This window comes from Quercus suber, unplaced genomic scaffold, assembly GCF_002906115.3.
Source record: "Quercus suber isolate HL8 unplaced genomic scaffold, Cork oak 2.0 scaffold_142, whole genome shotgun sequence".
Classification (NCBI taxonomy): Eukaryota; Viridiplantae; Streptophyta; class Magnoliopsida; order Fagales; family Fagaceae; genus Quercus; species Quercus suber.
The window spans coordinates 17,380-33,592 of NW_027069603.1; the positions used below are offsets into that span (position 1 = coordinate 17,380).

General features: G+C 33.2%; 2 protein-coding genes across 4 annotated transcripts; both read right to left on the reverse strand.

The window, feature by feature from the left end:
- Positions 1–4,822: 4,822 nt before the first annotated feature.
- Positions 4,823–5,923, reverse strand: LOC112028006 (basic blue protein). The gene is made up of 2 exons (XM_024060642.2): positions 5,646–5,923; positions 4,823–5,118 (listed from the first exon to the last, which is right to left on the reverse strand). Exons 1-2 carry the CDS (start codon positions 5,830–5,832, stop codon positions 4,916–4,918), a joined length of 390 nt encoding a protein of 129 aa, XP_023916410.1. The 5' UTR covers positions 5,833–5,923; the 3' UTR covers positions 4,823–4,915.
- A 4,323-nt stretch (positions 5,924–10,246) lies between these two features.
- LOC112004553 (uncharacterized) lies at positions 10,247–15,321 on the reverse strand. 3 transcript variants are annotated; one of them, XM_065776790.1, is made up of 7 exons: positions 14,893–15,320; positions 14,432–14,602; positions 12,611–12,775; positions 12,378–12,542; positions 11,210–11,344; positions 10,765–10,862; positions 10,247–10,630 (listed from the first exon to the last, which is right to left on the reverse strand). In XM_065776790.1, the coding sequence occupies exons 1-7, from the start codon at positions 15,085–15,087 to the stop codon at positions 10,441–10,443; spliced, it is 1,119 nt and encodes a 372-aa protein (XP_065632862.1). In that variant the 5' UTR covers positions 15,088–15,320; the 3' UTR covers positions 10,247–10,440. The 3 variants fall into 3 exon arrangements, with proteins under 3 accessions (XP_065632862.1, XP_065632864.1, XP_065632863.1); XM_065776792.1 differs by having other exon boundaries at positions 14,432–14,610; positions 14,893–15,007; XM_065776791.1 differs by lacking the exon at positions 14,432–14,602 and having other exon boundaries at positions 14,893–15,321.
- Between the last annotated feature and the right edge of the window lie 892 nt (positions 15,322–16,213).

The following is a 16,213-nucleotide window of genomic DNA, read 5'->3' on the forward strand; positions in this document are numbered from 1 at the left end:
TAAGAAAACTTAATTGATACAATGATATAAAAAGAAGAGCAAAAAGTTTTATTTAGCCAAAAAAAAAAAAAAAAAAGAGCACAACATTTAAATGTAGAACACAGATTTCTAGAAGGGGAGGTGAAATTGGACTCTAATTTCTGATTTGAATTGAACAATTAGAATGATAAATCTAGACACTTGGCACAAAATTAGAACTCTAATTGGAATTGCAATTTGAGATTCTCTCTGCTTCACCTATTATTATATATATAGATAAGATATTTCTTAAAATAAATATTGGAAGGACCCGATTTGAACTCTTAGCCCAAAAGATGTATGGACCCAAACCCAAAAAGCTCAAAACAATAAATTTGTAAAGAATGGGTTAGAAAACTGGGTTTTAGTGAATTAAGTAAGAAGCCAATAGATTTTGATGACAATGAAAGGGAGATAATAGTCGTTCACTAAAGAAAAAAGTCATTGGCCAAATCCGAGGAGGCTGATTCTTATATATTGCTTGTGAAGCCTTATTACAAGTCTGGTTCTAGGTTGCTACAATGTTTCTTTTTTGATTTTTTGATCTCTTTCTCATGGATTATATATCTCCCATTAGATCATCTCAACCCTACACTTGTTGATCATTTGCACCCTTACTTGAGTACCTGTCCCATCAGACACCCCTTCTGACTCTCTGTGAGTTGTGGTAGTCAAGTCAGCACTATTCAGAGGCCTTCTCCACATAAATGCGGCCAGAAAAGTAGTTGCAGTGCATTTAATGTGGTGTTAACAGCCTTTCTTTAAATATTTTTGGGTTTCCTTCCTTCACGTATGTTCACGATGTTTGTCCCTGTCACGGGAGCCTCTTGGAAGGTCACCTTACTTGTTTGGAATGCATATTTGGGTTGTATTTGTCATAGCGAAGGAGGAATTCCTCCTCGGACCGCCTTTCACTCCTTTCACAGTTAGGAGACTCTAAATTGGAATCTCTCATAACTTTTTATCCCTCTTCGAACATGCCAACGTCCTCGGATAAGGCTCAAGGTCCAATACATAATTTTGGGCCCTTGCCCCTACAAATGTTAAGTTTCATTCGAATGTTATAACTCACAACCAAATTAATGAATATGTTTAGTTATTACATTACAACACACTTTATTACTAATAATAAATATTACAATTCCTATCGTAATCCTTATTTAATATACCAAATGTACTCTAAGTAATAGGACTACGCATCTTTGGCGTGATTGTCATTTCACAAATATAGCTGCCTATAGGGTATGGGAGCAATAACCGAGGTTGAAGTTTTTAAGAGGAAACTTCACACATATAATGGCATGTTTGTTTGAATTATTTCAATATTACATCCCTCTCTAAGTTTTGTTTGGTATGTACCAGGAGGATAGAAAAAGATAGTACACAAAAGTGGAAGGGGAAAAACTAAATTACAATTATATTCGTATAATTATAGGTAAAAGGAAGGAAAGGTGGAAATAATTTTGTACTTTTAATCAATATAAAATTATGGTGGGTCTGGATAGAAAACTTCTCATTCACCCAATTTTTTTTTTTTTCCTTTCTCTTTTAACTCCAACAAAATAATGAAAAATCACTCCTTTTTTTTCCCTCATTTTTCCTTCTCTATTTCTATTCTCTCACTTTTTCATCCAACCAAACATAACATTAAACTGGAAGCACTTGTTACCATTTTCTTACCAAAAATTAGGGTAAATTGCACTTTTAGTTCCTAAAATTGGGTGTAAATTATTATTATTATTATTCTAAACCAAAGAATTGGGTGTAAATTTGATTTTATTTTAGTTCCTAAAATTTTAAAAGTATAATTTAGGTCCTTCAAATTTTAAAAATGAGGCATTCTAGATTCTAATCCCTCCATTATGAATCCATTAAATTACCTGATGTGGATAAAGGACTCAATGAGGTGGCACTTCGCTAAGAAGTGGATAACTTATATGTGATCTAGTATCTACACGAGTCAAATACATGATATAATGCAAAAAAAATAGAAAAGAAAAGAGAAAAGCTCAATCGATCAAATCTTGGTGTAAGCGACCTAAATCAAAGAAGCAATTAAACAAAAAAAGTGTAGTTCTTACAGATTTGTTAGTAGAGGAAGGTTTGAGAGAATGATGGTGGATTGGGGGGAGGGTGTCGGGCCAAATAATTAATTTATTGACAAGACACATGGCAAAATAGGGAGAAGTAATGTAAAAAGTAAAAATTATGTGGATACCTAGGTGGAATTAGAGTAAAGTCAAGTTTGATGCAATATTTGAGTGTTTGTTTATGTTTGATTTGAATTCCTACTTGCTTTGAATCAATTTGATGTTAGAATAATTACTTAGGCTTTAATCCGTTGGAATACCTATGATTTACTTTACTTCAAGAAGATTTGCTTTGGATTAGTTCACTTTGAGATGCACTTTGAATCAGTTTAGTTCAATTAGGCATAAATCACTTTGAATCGGTTCAATTTACTCTGAATCAATTGTTGTAGTGATAACTTAGGCCCTTTAATTCAATTTAGGAACTTAATCACTTTGAATTTTTCCATTCTCATTGTTAACTCGGGCATTTCCCAGGCATTTCCCAAATAGTCCTCTCAAGTGAGGCATTATTGGACTGCAAACCTTGTCACAGTAGTCTCTTAAGGTTCATTTGGTTAAAGGGATAGAAAAATAGAAGAATAGAAAAAAGTGAGAGAATGAAAAAGTTAGAGGATAGAAGATTTTAGTTTTTTCTCATGATGTTTAATTGAAAGTGGAAAAGTTGAGGAATAAAAAACTTTTTGTTTAGTTGAGAAAAAAAAATTAGAAGATAGAAAAGGTAAATTGTATAAATTTACTCTCATGCCCCTATTAAATAAAAAGAACACTATTTTTTTTATTAAAAAATTGTGTATACATTGGCACTGCATTATTAAAAAAAAAAAAAAATACAAGAACCCAAAACAAACTGAGGGAAAAAATGGATTAAAAAAAAAAAAAAACTAAAACAGATACAAAAATAAAAATAAAACCTGAATGAGAACTAGAAGTTAATAGAAGAAGTAGGAAAAAAAAAAAAAAGGCCCGTTGCAAGAGGTCCAAATTTGTCCAAAATAAAGGGCTGTGCATTTTTTTTTTTCCAAATTTCTCCCTATTTTGAAGAGATAGCATTTTGATGAGAAATTATACCGGCTTCCTAGTAGAACGCATCACTTATCCACAATTTTACTAAAAAATCTCTACCTGTTTAATTTTTATTTATTTTAAAAAAAAATAAACATACACACAAGGGATAGGAAAAGAGATTCTTAAACAAAGGTACACCATCTATTTAAAATTATTGAGATAGTTTAACTAATTTTTTTTTTTTAAATCATAAGTTGACTCAACAATTTTAATATGTGAGAGTCTTTTAATAAATGGAGAACAAGTGACATGGGTACATGGACAGAACCACCATTGGACTAGGGGGGGTGGGGGTGGGGGTGGGGCAATGGCCCCCTAAAGTTTTTTTCAAATTTTTATTTAAATATTATTATATATATGTGTACTAATTTTAGCAATTTTGTTCTGTAAAATTACATTTTGTTTCTCTTTAACAATATCATTGATTCTTTTAAAAGTAATGTTATACTCACAAATTTTTTTATAATATTTTTACAAACTGTTTGGGTAGCAAATTCTTATTAGTTTGCATATGAGCCTACCACTTACATCATTTTTTTTTATTGACCAATAACCACTTATTACATCAGTAATTTATAAAAAAAAAAAAAAAAAACTTGTAGTTCTAGCATTTTCCTCATTTTAGTGACCATAAAAAAATTAGATCTAAAATTTAAAACAAAATATACAAGCCCAAAAAAAAAAAAAGGCACAACAACAAAAATTACCAGTAAAACTAAAAAAATAAAAAATAAAAAAATAAACTCAATTAACTGATTTTATCTAAAATAAATAACTCTGCCCTTTAAAAAATTCTAAACAAAAAAATTTCGTTCTTACCCCCCCCCCCACACACACAAAAAAAAAAAAAAAAAAACTCAGCAACTAAGTAGTAGAGTCAGAAGTTAAAATCGCCGCATATAGCCAATAGTAAAACTGCCCACTAACTCAAAGTTCTAGCTCGGTCCTTATGTGGGTATAATTTCTCCATTTTAATGGACCCAAGGAAAAAATATTCAGGCCCACCAGTTTTCTCTCCTATTTATTCTCTAACTAAACAAAATGATACTCCCAAAATCACCCCAACCAGACATGATTAAGTTTCACTTGGAGCAACTAAAATAGTATTTAGGTGCTGTTCCTTAGGTTCCTCTCTTAAGAATTTGCCACAATAATTTTTTTTTATAAAATGGAAGTATATTTTTTAGTTATGTAGCCACATAGCTGAATCTTAAGAGAGAAACTTAAGAAACAACACTTAAGTTACTATATTTAAGTTTTATCTAATATAAAATTGATTTGGAGACGGATGCCAGAGAGAAGCAAGGGGTGAGAGAAACTTCTAAAATTTGGTCGAGTGAGTTTAAAGAAAGGGTTGCATTATATTCGATGGATTGGACCATTCGGCCAATTTTTTAGAAAATGGCGCATAACCTTCGGTCAGATTAGCCAATTCCCATGGAATTCGTCTTTTTTAAAAACTGTGCTATTTTATACCCTATAATTCTCATTACATAATTTTAAACAAACAAGAAACAAGGTCATATTATCTTATCAAAAAACAAAAAGGTCATATTATGTTACGGCCTTTACGTGAAAGGACTGGATTATTGCAAACGTGAGGGGACAATAGCTAAAATTCAATGTTCTTATTAGTCCTATAAAAATAAAAAAAAATAAAAATTTTATTCCAACAACAATGTAAGAAAATATCAAAATACAAAAGCTTATTATATTTGATAAGACATTCAAGGTTCTCATCAGGCTGCATTGATAACAATTCTCATCCCGTATCCACAATAATCCGGGGTAGCACATATAAAGTAAGTCGTACCCTTCCCTATTGCAACCTTGTCATGCCCAGAATCATAAGTCTTAATCGGATTGAAGTCTGAGTAGCAATTATCGAATTGTGTTTTATTCACTTGCTCCACTTTGAACAATGGATTGGAATAGTTGAAAACTGTTTCCATAAACCAAAAAAAAAAAAAAAAAAAAATCAATTAATTAACAAAGTTTACTCCAAGAGTCTGAATTAATGAGTAAAGCAGGTTTTATTATTGATTTTCATTTTGGCTTGCAGTGCGCAATTGTAAACTATATATCCAAAAAATTAAAATATTATATATTTGATTCTGAAAATATGAGAAATAATGGATATACACATGCATGCAAGGCATAGAAATTTCTCTTTTCAAGAAAACACAAGACATTTTGAGTATAATGATTAGGTATTATGTATATCTTTTATGTACCATTTATGCTTTTTTAAAGAGAAAAAAAAAAAAGAAAAACTGTTTTTGGTTTCATTATTGGACACAAATAATATACTTTCAAAAAAATATTAATCAAATAATAGTATATGTTGGGATTGAAAGGCTAAAAATATTTCAGAAATCAATTTAAAGTACAATCTGCATATAATTTAGTAGTTTTTCTCTTTCCCTTTTCCTTTATAAATTTATGAAGTTGAAAATAAAATGGACTTACTTAAGATATCACCGGCTTTGAAGCTCTTTCCCTCAGGCCAATGAAAAACCGAAGGATCCAGATCCCATCCTATCTTACCTCCCACAACGTATTCGGCTCCCTGGGCGTTTTCGCAGATGATCAGTATGTAGAGAAGACCAATTGCAACAATTGCATTTTTGCTGACTCCAAATATTGTCGAAGTCATCTTTGTTCTTTGACTCACAAACAATTGCTTGTACAACCTCGAGTATATATGCAGGGCAATGATGCTATAGCATAGAATCCATATTTATAAGCTAATGAATGGGAATGTTACAAACTATTTTTGGGAAGGTGATTGATGGACAAGAATTTTGGGAATCACATCTAATCTATTATTTGATGATTTATAAAATTATCCATGTGTATTATTTAATCAAGTCATATGAAAGTCAATTGCCTAAAATTATCACCTGGTGAGTTGGAGGAAATTTATTTCAAACCAATTTGAAAGTAAACTTTTTCCGTGATTAAATGAGTGAAGGTTAAAATTGACAAATTTTTATATTATTTTATGGAATTTTGATGCAATCACATTGACAATTTTGAGTCGTGCTAACTACGTGTAAGGCATTGCATCAAAAGGGCATTAAGACAAGGTCCATTAACAGATCATGTTTGTCTTTTTTGTTAGTTGATTCATCGTGGTCAAACTTTTATCGAAGAAGTTTCCAAATCTCACGTGGAGAGCAGACAAATGAAGAAGGAAAGGGAGGAAAGAAAGGTAAGAAAATTGGTAAGGAATAATATATGGACAAAGTTTGACTAGAGTCTAGAAACTTTTTTTTTTTTTTGAGAAAGAAAGTCTAAAAACTTGGCTGCACCTTAAAGTTACAACTTAACTTAATATCTTTTTATTAAATGTAAATTTTGACAAATCTACCATTAAATTACATTTTCTTCATATATATTTTATGCTTGCAAAATTTCTAGAATATCAAAAATCAATAACTATGTCATCAATTAAGTGTTTAAATTGCAAGTTTTTGTAGTATAAAATTAAGCATAAAAAATAAGTTTATGGATCATATAGTAAATAACATTTTATTGACGCAAAATTTTACATGTGTGTTAAGAGCGTAAAAAACATACAATCCAATGGTTAGATTTTCAAAATATGTAACAGTATTAATTTTTTAAAAGAAGTTGTAGTCTTGGGCTACATTTAAACTTGTAGTCAAACTTTATCCATAATATATTTCCCTCCTATTACGTACTAAGAAAGGAATTTGAAACATAGTAAGTACTCATTTTAAGAGTAAAATCATTTCAAAACTTTTTATGTTGGATTCAATATTTTATAGGGAAAATGTTACGTAGCATTGTTAAAAGGGTTTAAATTCAAGAAAAAAATGTAATCATTTACCACTGTGTAGTTTCACACACACACACATATATATACTTAGATTAGGTTAATGTAAAATTTTTATACACTTAAATTTAAGTTAGTGTAGAATTTTTATCTCAAATAAAATAAAAAAATTACTTATATTCAAATTTAAATTCATATCTGTGAGCATTAATTTTAAATTTGACATTCTAACCATTCCTTTTTTAAAGACTAGACTAATTAAAAATTCAGTCTGCCGTTTTTCTTTCAAAAAAAAAATTCAGTTAACACTGGTCAGTAAACAACTAAATATAATATGATTTTTTTTTCTCACTTTTATTTACTTTTAAAAATATGAAATTCAATAATTATAATAGTTATTAATAGACATTTTTTTTATGATTATGTTTATATATGGAAAATTATTGTATATGTAAGCATTAGGCATTTATTATATTTTACCATTTACATAAAATATAATGTGCTAAGTTTTTAATAGAAAGTTTAAATATAGAATGGAATTTAAAGTTAATTATATATATATATATTAGCCTAGAATAATGATGTGTAAAATTATAAAGCCTTAAAAACTTATTTGGCATAATATAGATGCATTAATAGATTATTGTGTATATATGGTTGGCTAAGATGCATTAATAATATGACATAAAGTTGTTTTTTAAATTATACACATAAATATAGAAAAATTTATGACATGTTTGGTTGGATTTTTAGTAATAAATATTCTTTAAATTGAGAATGTTATTTTTCTCTATGATGTTTTATTATTATTTAGAAATTATTATATTTCCCAAAATACAAACTATCTCTATGTGCATAATAATTATGATAAATATAAAATTATTATGTTTCTAAAAATACAAATTTGTGGTTTTATTCCTCTTTAAGAACCAAATACATTATTTCTCCCAAAAAAAGAAAAAGAAAAAGAGAGAACCAAATGCATTAAATTTAGGGTACGTTTGGTACACTGAATGTAGATTACATTAGGAATAGTAATCTTTATTATTGGGAATAGAAGACATTGTAATGGAATAATTATTACCATTCATAAGTTTGGTTTTTACATATGGAAAACTTGTAAAAGAAGATGTATAAGGAAACTTTACATTTCTGGAAATATATTAATTTTAAAACCTATTATATACACTAAGGAATAGCTATTACATCCATTTTAAAGATGAATAGTTATTCTTCAATTTAAAGAATAGTTATTCCAATGTAATAATTAATACATGTAATAAAGATGCAACCAAATGACCGAATTGATATTACACATGAATAGTTATTCCATTACAGGAGCTATTACAGCGTACCAAATGTACCCTTAATAATAATAGTTGATACCACCGCTCACTTTTGACGCAATGGTCACTCCACAAGTATAAGTACTTGTGGGGTGTGGGGGGAGGTTAAGGTCCGGAGTTCAAGTCTCTATTACATATACACTTAAATTAATGTCCTAAATCTATTTTCTGTCACTATTGTGGTCTAATTTTAAACTTGGCGATGCATTTTGGCATGTTTAATGAATGTGCTTCTTACGAATTAATTTATTCTCTACAATAAAAATGGCTAAATGTCCTAAATCTATTGTTTGTCACTATTGTGGTCTAATCACACTCATTTGAATTGTTCCGTGCTTCATGCTAAATAACATCAAATCTCTATGTTTTATCATGGTCACAAAATTTCAGAACTTAGGAGATGTGAGAGCTATATATGCGTAACTCCTTGATTGCTGGACATTATTTTCAAGTCATAGTGTCAATTAGGCATGTGTAATAACCTGCCCAAACCGTTTAACCTGCATTACCTTACACAAATATGATATTGATTTCCCAACGAATTAGTCAGGTTCAACTATTAAAACAATAGGTCAGGTTGGATGGCGTGTTGAGTTTTTTTAAAGTTGATGATACTTGACACAACCCAATTATAAATTATATATATATATATATATGCTCATGTCTTTTTAGTTTTTATCTCAAATCAAATACTTTTTATCTTTTTTGTTAATACCATGACTTATATATGTTAACATTAAAAATGAAAGATAGTTTCCCAACTTATTTGTAAGTATATATAGTGATATGAATATGGTACTCAATTTTTTTATTAGAAAATTGAAAAATATTCAAAACCGAAGTAGTGTGTACTTAGATCTATGGAAAAGTTGATCACTTCCTAATTCCTATAATTTCCTTCAATGATTTATAAGATCTAGAGGAAATACAACTTAAATTTAATTGTAAATAGTAAAATAAATTTTAAAATTTAGTATATAACACATAACTAAAACTAACCCGCCTAATCTGTGAAGTCGAAACCACCCAAATTTTCAACCAACCCGCCTTTTTTAAGCTTGGTGAGTTGAAGGTGGTTTGAAATTTTTTTTCCAACCCGTCAATAGCGGATTGGTTAAAAAAAATTCCCTGCCAATCCGAACTGCTCAGTCCTAGTGTCAATAGATATATGAGTGATGTGATTGGTTTCTTCATTCTTGTATTGCCTAGACCTCACTAACAATTTTATTGTTTGCTCATTCTTGACTCTTACACACTTCACACAGCACGTATGATCTCTTCGCATTCAGGTTTTGTGGCCCACTTCTCCTCAAAACTCTGTGGTCTGTGTCCCCTCTTTTTGTGCTTTACTTGGGTTCACGTCTCGACTAATATGGGGACATGATAGGAAATAGATTTGGGGACATCAGGACAAGATAGACCACACAACTGCTGAACCATTGAAGCCACTCCATACCATAGTAGCCGTTGCTCTATGAAGCCTCTCTTGAATATTTGCTTCCCCACCTCAACCACAGTAAAGTCCATACCCCTATATCTCATGTCAATCAAATGGCAGCTATTCACAAAATTCCATCATTTTCTGTGGGGGTAACTGCCTTGTTTCTCCTTTTGCTCCAGTATTCCATGAAATCACCAAGGCAAAGCCATGGGGTTTTGTCCATAGCTCCTAGGTGCTTTAACAATTTCCCCTACTCACGCTTCCTCTGTAAAACCAATTAACCACCATCTTCTAGAGTCATCAGTCTCAACGTGGGCATCTATCTATTTGGTGTTGGGAATAGCTTTGCCATTTTTACCGGTTCAACTACTTCAAGAATTTACAGTTCCTTGATTGGCAAATTAAAAATCACGATATCACAGCATTTTTTTTTTATTGTGCACAGGGTTTAAGCATTGACCCAAAAATAAATCTGTTAAGGTTAGCAGAAACAAGGAAGTAAAATTTTTGCATTATATGGCAGACTTTTATTATAGGCTAATCCCTTTTAATGTAGGCCACCCGATATACAATTACAGCCATTTCTACACCTAAACAAAGGAGGAAGGGGAAGATAACGGAATTACAACTTCCACTGCCACCAAAGATCAAAAGTCAAACAGAAGCACTGCAATATTAATCCATGACTTCCGCGATGGGAACAAATCGGCCCTTCTCTATGGAGAGCTGTGCTGCAACTCCTATAGCAACTGAAATCAAACCATCTTGCAAACCCACTGCAGGAGCTTGGCCACCTTTAGCTCGAACTGCAGACAAGAAGTTAAGGTGTTCCAAGTAGCTAGACCCATGATGCAGCCCATCATATCTGAAAACCAATTGATTGGGAACTTAGTTAAAAGAATTGCCATATATAAAGGCTTTCCTTGTAGTCATGAAAATTGGAGTTTCCATGGATGTTCACAATTTAAAACAATTAAACTTTTAGAGAAAGAAACCCACTTTATTCGGTCATCCTCAGCTTTTAAAGTATGGACACCATCTCTTCCTTTCTCTCGTGTACCAAAACGTACAATACTCTCAGGAACAAAGGCCTCCCCCTGTAGCATACTTGTAATTTGAATCAAGCTGAAAGGGAAAACACATGCATTCCCCTGCATGCATGCACAAAACAAAAGCAAATACTAGAGAGGTCACAGGGAAATGCAATTAATGGTAGCAACTGATGAAATAAGTCACTGTGTCTTATACTGGTCCACCAGAAATTCAAGTGGAAATTCCATAAGAGGCAACTGCATGTGGGAGGTAATCATGAAATTCAAGTGGAAATTCATGTGGGCAACTACATGAAATAAGACACATTGTCTTATACTGGCCCCCGTGGTCACTTGTCACTTGTCACTTGTGGACACACTGCAAGTGATCAGAGAGAGGGAGAGAATTTTACCTTCCCAATGTGACCAACAACAGATATTTCTTGCTCATTTTTACTGCCTTCAGCAAACATGCAGAGGTCGAGCATCCCTCTAGAACCATTGTCAAATTCAACAATAACATATGCATTGTCAATTATATCTGGTACCTGAACACAAAACTTAGTGAATAAATGTTTAGCAAAAAAAAAAAAAAAAAACTTGGTGAATAAACAAGAGGGTGAACAAAACATAAAGGGCTCCAAAATTCAAAGATCTGAGATTTCAGTAGAATGAAGATATTTTCCAGAGCTTCTGTTCGGAAACTTCAGGTATAATATTCTCTATTCAAAACGCTAAGTTTCCAGATTCCAATTTTTATCTAAATGACAGCCAGTCATTGCACAACAAAAGAAACATATATTACCTACTTTATTAACATGGTAGCAAAGTATGTCTTTGAGCTTGTTTTATGCCTTCTTTTTACCAACGGACAAAAAATAGTGACTAGATTTTTACAAATTAGAGTCCCTGGTATGCATGTGAAGTGGGGAGCCTAAAGCCACAGTCATGTCTTATAGTCCATGCTATTATAGGAAAGTGTTCTCTGTCTCTCAAAAAGTGTTGTCTGCCATTGTAGAGGCCTTGGGGTGGAGGTAATAAATCAGTAGAAATATATATAAAATAAAAACACACACAACTACCTGGTTGAACTTCACTAAATCAAAAAAACAAGTTCCATCATCAAGGTTTCATTTTCTTCTGGTATAATGGGATAATAACATTTTATTTTATCGATAGTAAATTTGGATAAATATCATCCATTTATTAGAATGCAAATGCTAAAAGAAGTGCATCTTTCAACCCCTCCAAACGACATAAACAATAATATCTACCAAACCATGCTTGAAATAGTATAAACATAATAAATAGTTTCACATGAACAAGGCATGGAAAAATAAGACTATGCTCAGCCAACTTGCTTTATTTAAGTGATTGGGAGACTGGTTGTGACAACCTAGTGAACCAGTGGTACAGTTTGGAAGCATGTTCAAATTAAATTGGGTATATGACTTTCTAATTTCTGCAGGATTCAACACCTTTAAAATATTAACAAATAGCTAAACCTGTAACACTAAATTCTTTTCACGCATTCCATTTGTTTATAACATCCTTGCCAATTTTTTATCAAATCAAAGTTACCTTTCCATCATATATTTCATCCTTGTGATTAACATCAATAGCTCCAGAAGCCATCACACGGACAGGATTTGCACCTGCAAACAGCCTCATCAGATCAAAGAAATGGCAGCACTTTTCTACCAGTGTTCCCCCTGAGTTAACATTGAACCGGTTCCAATTGTTGACCTATCACAAGCGTAAGTCTGTAAGATGGATTTCTACACTGTAAATATGGAAAGAGTTCAATTATATACCTTAACCAAAAAGGGAAAACGATGTTCCCGGATTGCCACCATTTTAACCTGTCCAAGATTTCCGCCCTTAACTATTTCTATTAGTTTAGCAACAGGTGGCATGTATCTGTACTCCAGACCAACTTGTACAAGAATATCCTGCCTCTTTCTAGCAGCATTTACAACCTAACTCCAAAGACAAAATAGGAAATACATCACTAACTTGAGGAAGACAGACAGGGAGAGAAATTCCGTGCATAATCTGGATGTTTACTATCATATCTAGACAAACATCATTAATGAATTCAGTAAAATATGTGTATGTCAATGAAATGAAAGCGGTGAAGCCACAGGATATTACTAAGAAAAATATCTCTACTACACTTCAAATTATACTCTAATCAGGTTTGGGTGCTACCTAAAATGAAAAACAAATTCATTTTTGCATCCATATACAAAAACTGTATACCTCTTTCTTCAATTTTCCACGCTACTTAGACACAGTTCATCCACGATTAATATTTCAGCAATAAAAGAGAAATTTTTTGAAACCCCAATTACTCCTCAATCAAAGGCCAAAAGCCTCGTAGCCCAGTGGCAATGCCTCCCCCATTTGTTGAAACAATTGAATTACACACACACACACACACACACACACTACTGCTCAATCAGTGAAAAACAAAAATAAGTAATGAAGCCTAGGCAATCAACTAGATAACAGGGTAGCCTCCAAACATATAATTGGTATGCTCATGTGACAAATTAGATAACTGAATATGTAATAAACAGAGAAAGAAACAACTATACTACTGCGTAAATCTAGAATCTAAAACAAAATGGAAGAGCATGCAAGTCTTACTAAAGTTATCAGCTACACAATTGTATTCAAATGTAATTCAGTTACAAATTATAGCTGAAGGCAATCAACTAACTAATGTAGAGTGCTGGTCAATAAGTTATAATTCTGTTTGTGATAAACTTCAGTCATTTTATTCTATATTTTTTTCCTTCTTCTCGACACATTGCAAAAAAGAATTTTGATAAAATAGTATTGGACCAAATAAATCTAGAGATTTTCCTTTTTCTGCTAAACAAATAAATCATGAAAGTTCACAACTTTTTCACCATGGCTCATCTGGTTGTCAAGGAAATTCAAACCTTAGAAGCAGTATTGACTATATCCATTAGCATCAAAGGTACCTTGTTGTCAATCATGCTGCACTTCTTTAAAATGAGGAAAATGACTTACATTTTTATCTACATGATGCAAATTTCCAAAATTAGGCAAACTGCCTCATTAAGGAATCACCTTCATGACATGGAAATGCTACAATCTAGTGAATGCTGCCTCAAATGACTATAATGCCTAAGTTCACATTAAACTCAACTCAGTCAGGCCTAAGTGATTGGTTCTCTATTCTCATACATTGATCATGCAAGTGCCCAGTATATCATTCAAAAAAATGGTGACATATGCTACTTTCATCATGGATTCATGGAACAAATTGATTTTGTTTAGTAAATTATTTGCTTCACGTGTCATATTGGTTTCGTGACCTTTAAACCGCATATTCATCTTCCCATTAATTCCTGAAGTCATAAAGTCATTGACCCAAATCAAATTCCAGACTCCCTACCACCACAGGTTAGCCACCAAAAAGTGAGACAATTTGTGACAATCCCATAATCGTCAATTGAACAAAGTTCAAGTATTTAATACAGCGCATCTAAACAAATGGGCATAATGTTCCAAGACAGCTTCCCCATCTTACATATACAGTGTGATTTGTTATACCATACAACATATAAAATGACAGATGATCACGCAATCAGATTACTAACCTCTTTGCAGTGAGCAACTGTGGTGCACAATGGCTTCTCGACCAATACATGATGGGGTTTCGGGTGGCTGATGATATCCATAAGAATCTCATAATGGGTCATGTTTGGTGATGACACAACCAGTACATCACAGAGACCACTGTCCAATAGCTCCCGGTGCCCCAAAAAAACCTTCATAACTTTTAAAGGTCATCAAAACCTCTATTAAGGCATCAATTCATAAACTAGTGTGCAAGATAAGAACCCCTAAAGAATAAAGTATACTCATTAAGACTTTGAATGTTTTGTAATTATACGAGTAGTGGCAAGAAGAACTACCACATTTAAAATCCCAAAGTTCATGTGCCCATCATTGATCCAATTAATTAAACTGAATAAAAATACAAAATTGAATATACCCAAAAAAAAAAAAAAAAATTCCCATCTAATTTGATATGAAATCGAATGCAAAGCAATGGTACCTTGAGTGGCCAATTAAAGGATTGAGCTAATTGCAGGGCAAGGTCTTGGGAAGGGACATGGGGGTCAGCTATGGCAACAACAGCTACGCCTTCTGTGCAAAGATGATGCAGATTGATGAGGTGTTCTCTGCCCATCATTCCCACACCGATGATCCCGTACTTCACTGTGCTGCTTATAGCTACAGCTGCAGCCATGGTTGATAGTCGACTTGAGATTCTAACAGACTCTCACACTTTATGTATGCGTTAGTTTTGCCTCAGATATAAAGTAAAGGGACGGTTGCATTCTATTTTCTAGTGGCTGGTTTGGCCGTTATCTAACAATGGAGTCTCTTCCTTTTTTTTCGCGAGTAAAAACGACCAATGGAGACCAAGATTTACCGGAAAGAATGGAAAATAATAGAATCTTCATACAGGAATGGGATCATCATAAATGAATAGGAATAAATGGAATGAGATGAAATATATTTAGGGAGGGGAAATTATTGGAAAATAAAAGAATGGAATAAAATTAAATAATTTTAATTGGATGTTTAAGAGTAACAAAGAGGAAATGAAATGGAACTGTGGGGCTAGAAAATCAGGCAGCCTCGGCCCACTTCAAGTCAGGCCCAGAGGCTCGCGCCGAGGATGCATGAGGGATCCGAGGATGAAAGCGCAATGTCCGCCTCCGAGAAACATATTCGAGGATGCCCCCGTCCTCGGACACCTGAGACCTCGGAAGTACACAGGCACCACTCCACCAAAGGGAGGTCTTCTTGAATATCCGAGGAGGGGAAGGGCAAGTGCCACGCGTCGGCGACGGGAGCACGGTGAAGGAGCAAGTCTTAGGCGAGCTGTCACCTCCACATTGAATGCTCTCAACTAACGTCCTGGCCGCATTAATGAGGATAGGACTCCTGAACAGTATTGCCTTGGGTGCTGCAACCCACAGGGGGAATGGGGATGCGACTGATGGGACAGGCTCTCAAGTGGTGGCCTGACTGATCAACAAATGGAGGGTGATGATCAGTTTAGAGAGATATATAATGTAAGGAGTCTCTCCTAAAAGGGGGACGGAGGATCGGCATTAAGAAGTCCTGTAGTGACCTGTGTCCTCTGAACCTTTGTAATCAATCTTAAAAGTAGTAATAAGAACGCCAAGCTTCGGAAGACCAGTCCGAGGAGCATCATTGTGCATCCCAATTCATGTTTAAGTTGATAAATCCACATGCAACCATGCAGGGCAGTTGCACCCCTTACTAGAGCCTAGTTCTTGAGCCCACTCTCTATAAATTTATTGAAAGGCAAGCTGGATCTGGGCCTACTCTCTCAACTTGAA

What these genes read in the sequence shown, in the direction of transcription:
- LOC112028006 (XM_024060642.2), bottom strand. Translation starts at nt 5,832, where the DNA reads ATGACTTCGACAATATTTGGAGTCAGCAAAAATGCAATTGTTGCAATT. An exon ending in CAAAGCCGGTGATATCTTAA is followed by an intron (nt 5,119 to 5,645) that starts GTAAGTCCATTT and finishes TTATGGAAACAG; the next exon opens with TTTTCAACTATTCCAATCCA.
- LOC112004553 (XM_065776790.1), bottom strand. Translation starts at nt 15,087, where the DNA reads ATGGCTGCAGCTGTAGCTATAAGCAGCACAGTGAAGTACGGGATCATC. An exon ending in CCTTTAATTGGCCACTCAAG is followed by an intron (nt 14,603 to 14,892) that starts GTACCATTGCTT and finishes AAAGTTATGAAG; the next exon opens with GTTTTTTTGGGGCACCGGGA. An exon ending in GCTGAGGATGACCGAATAAA is followed by an intron (nt 10,631 to 10,764) that starts GTGGGTTTCTTT and finishes ATTGGTTTTCAG; the next exon opens with ATATGATGGGCTGCATCATG.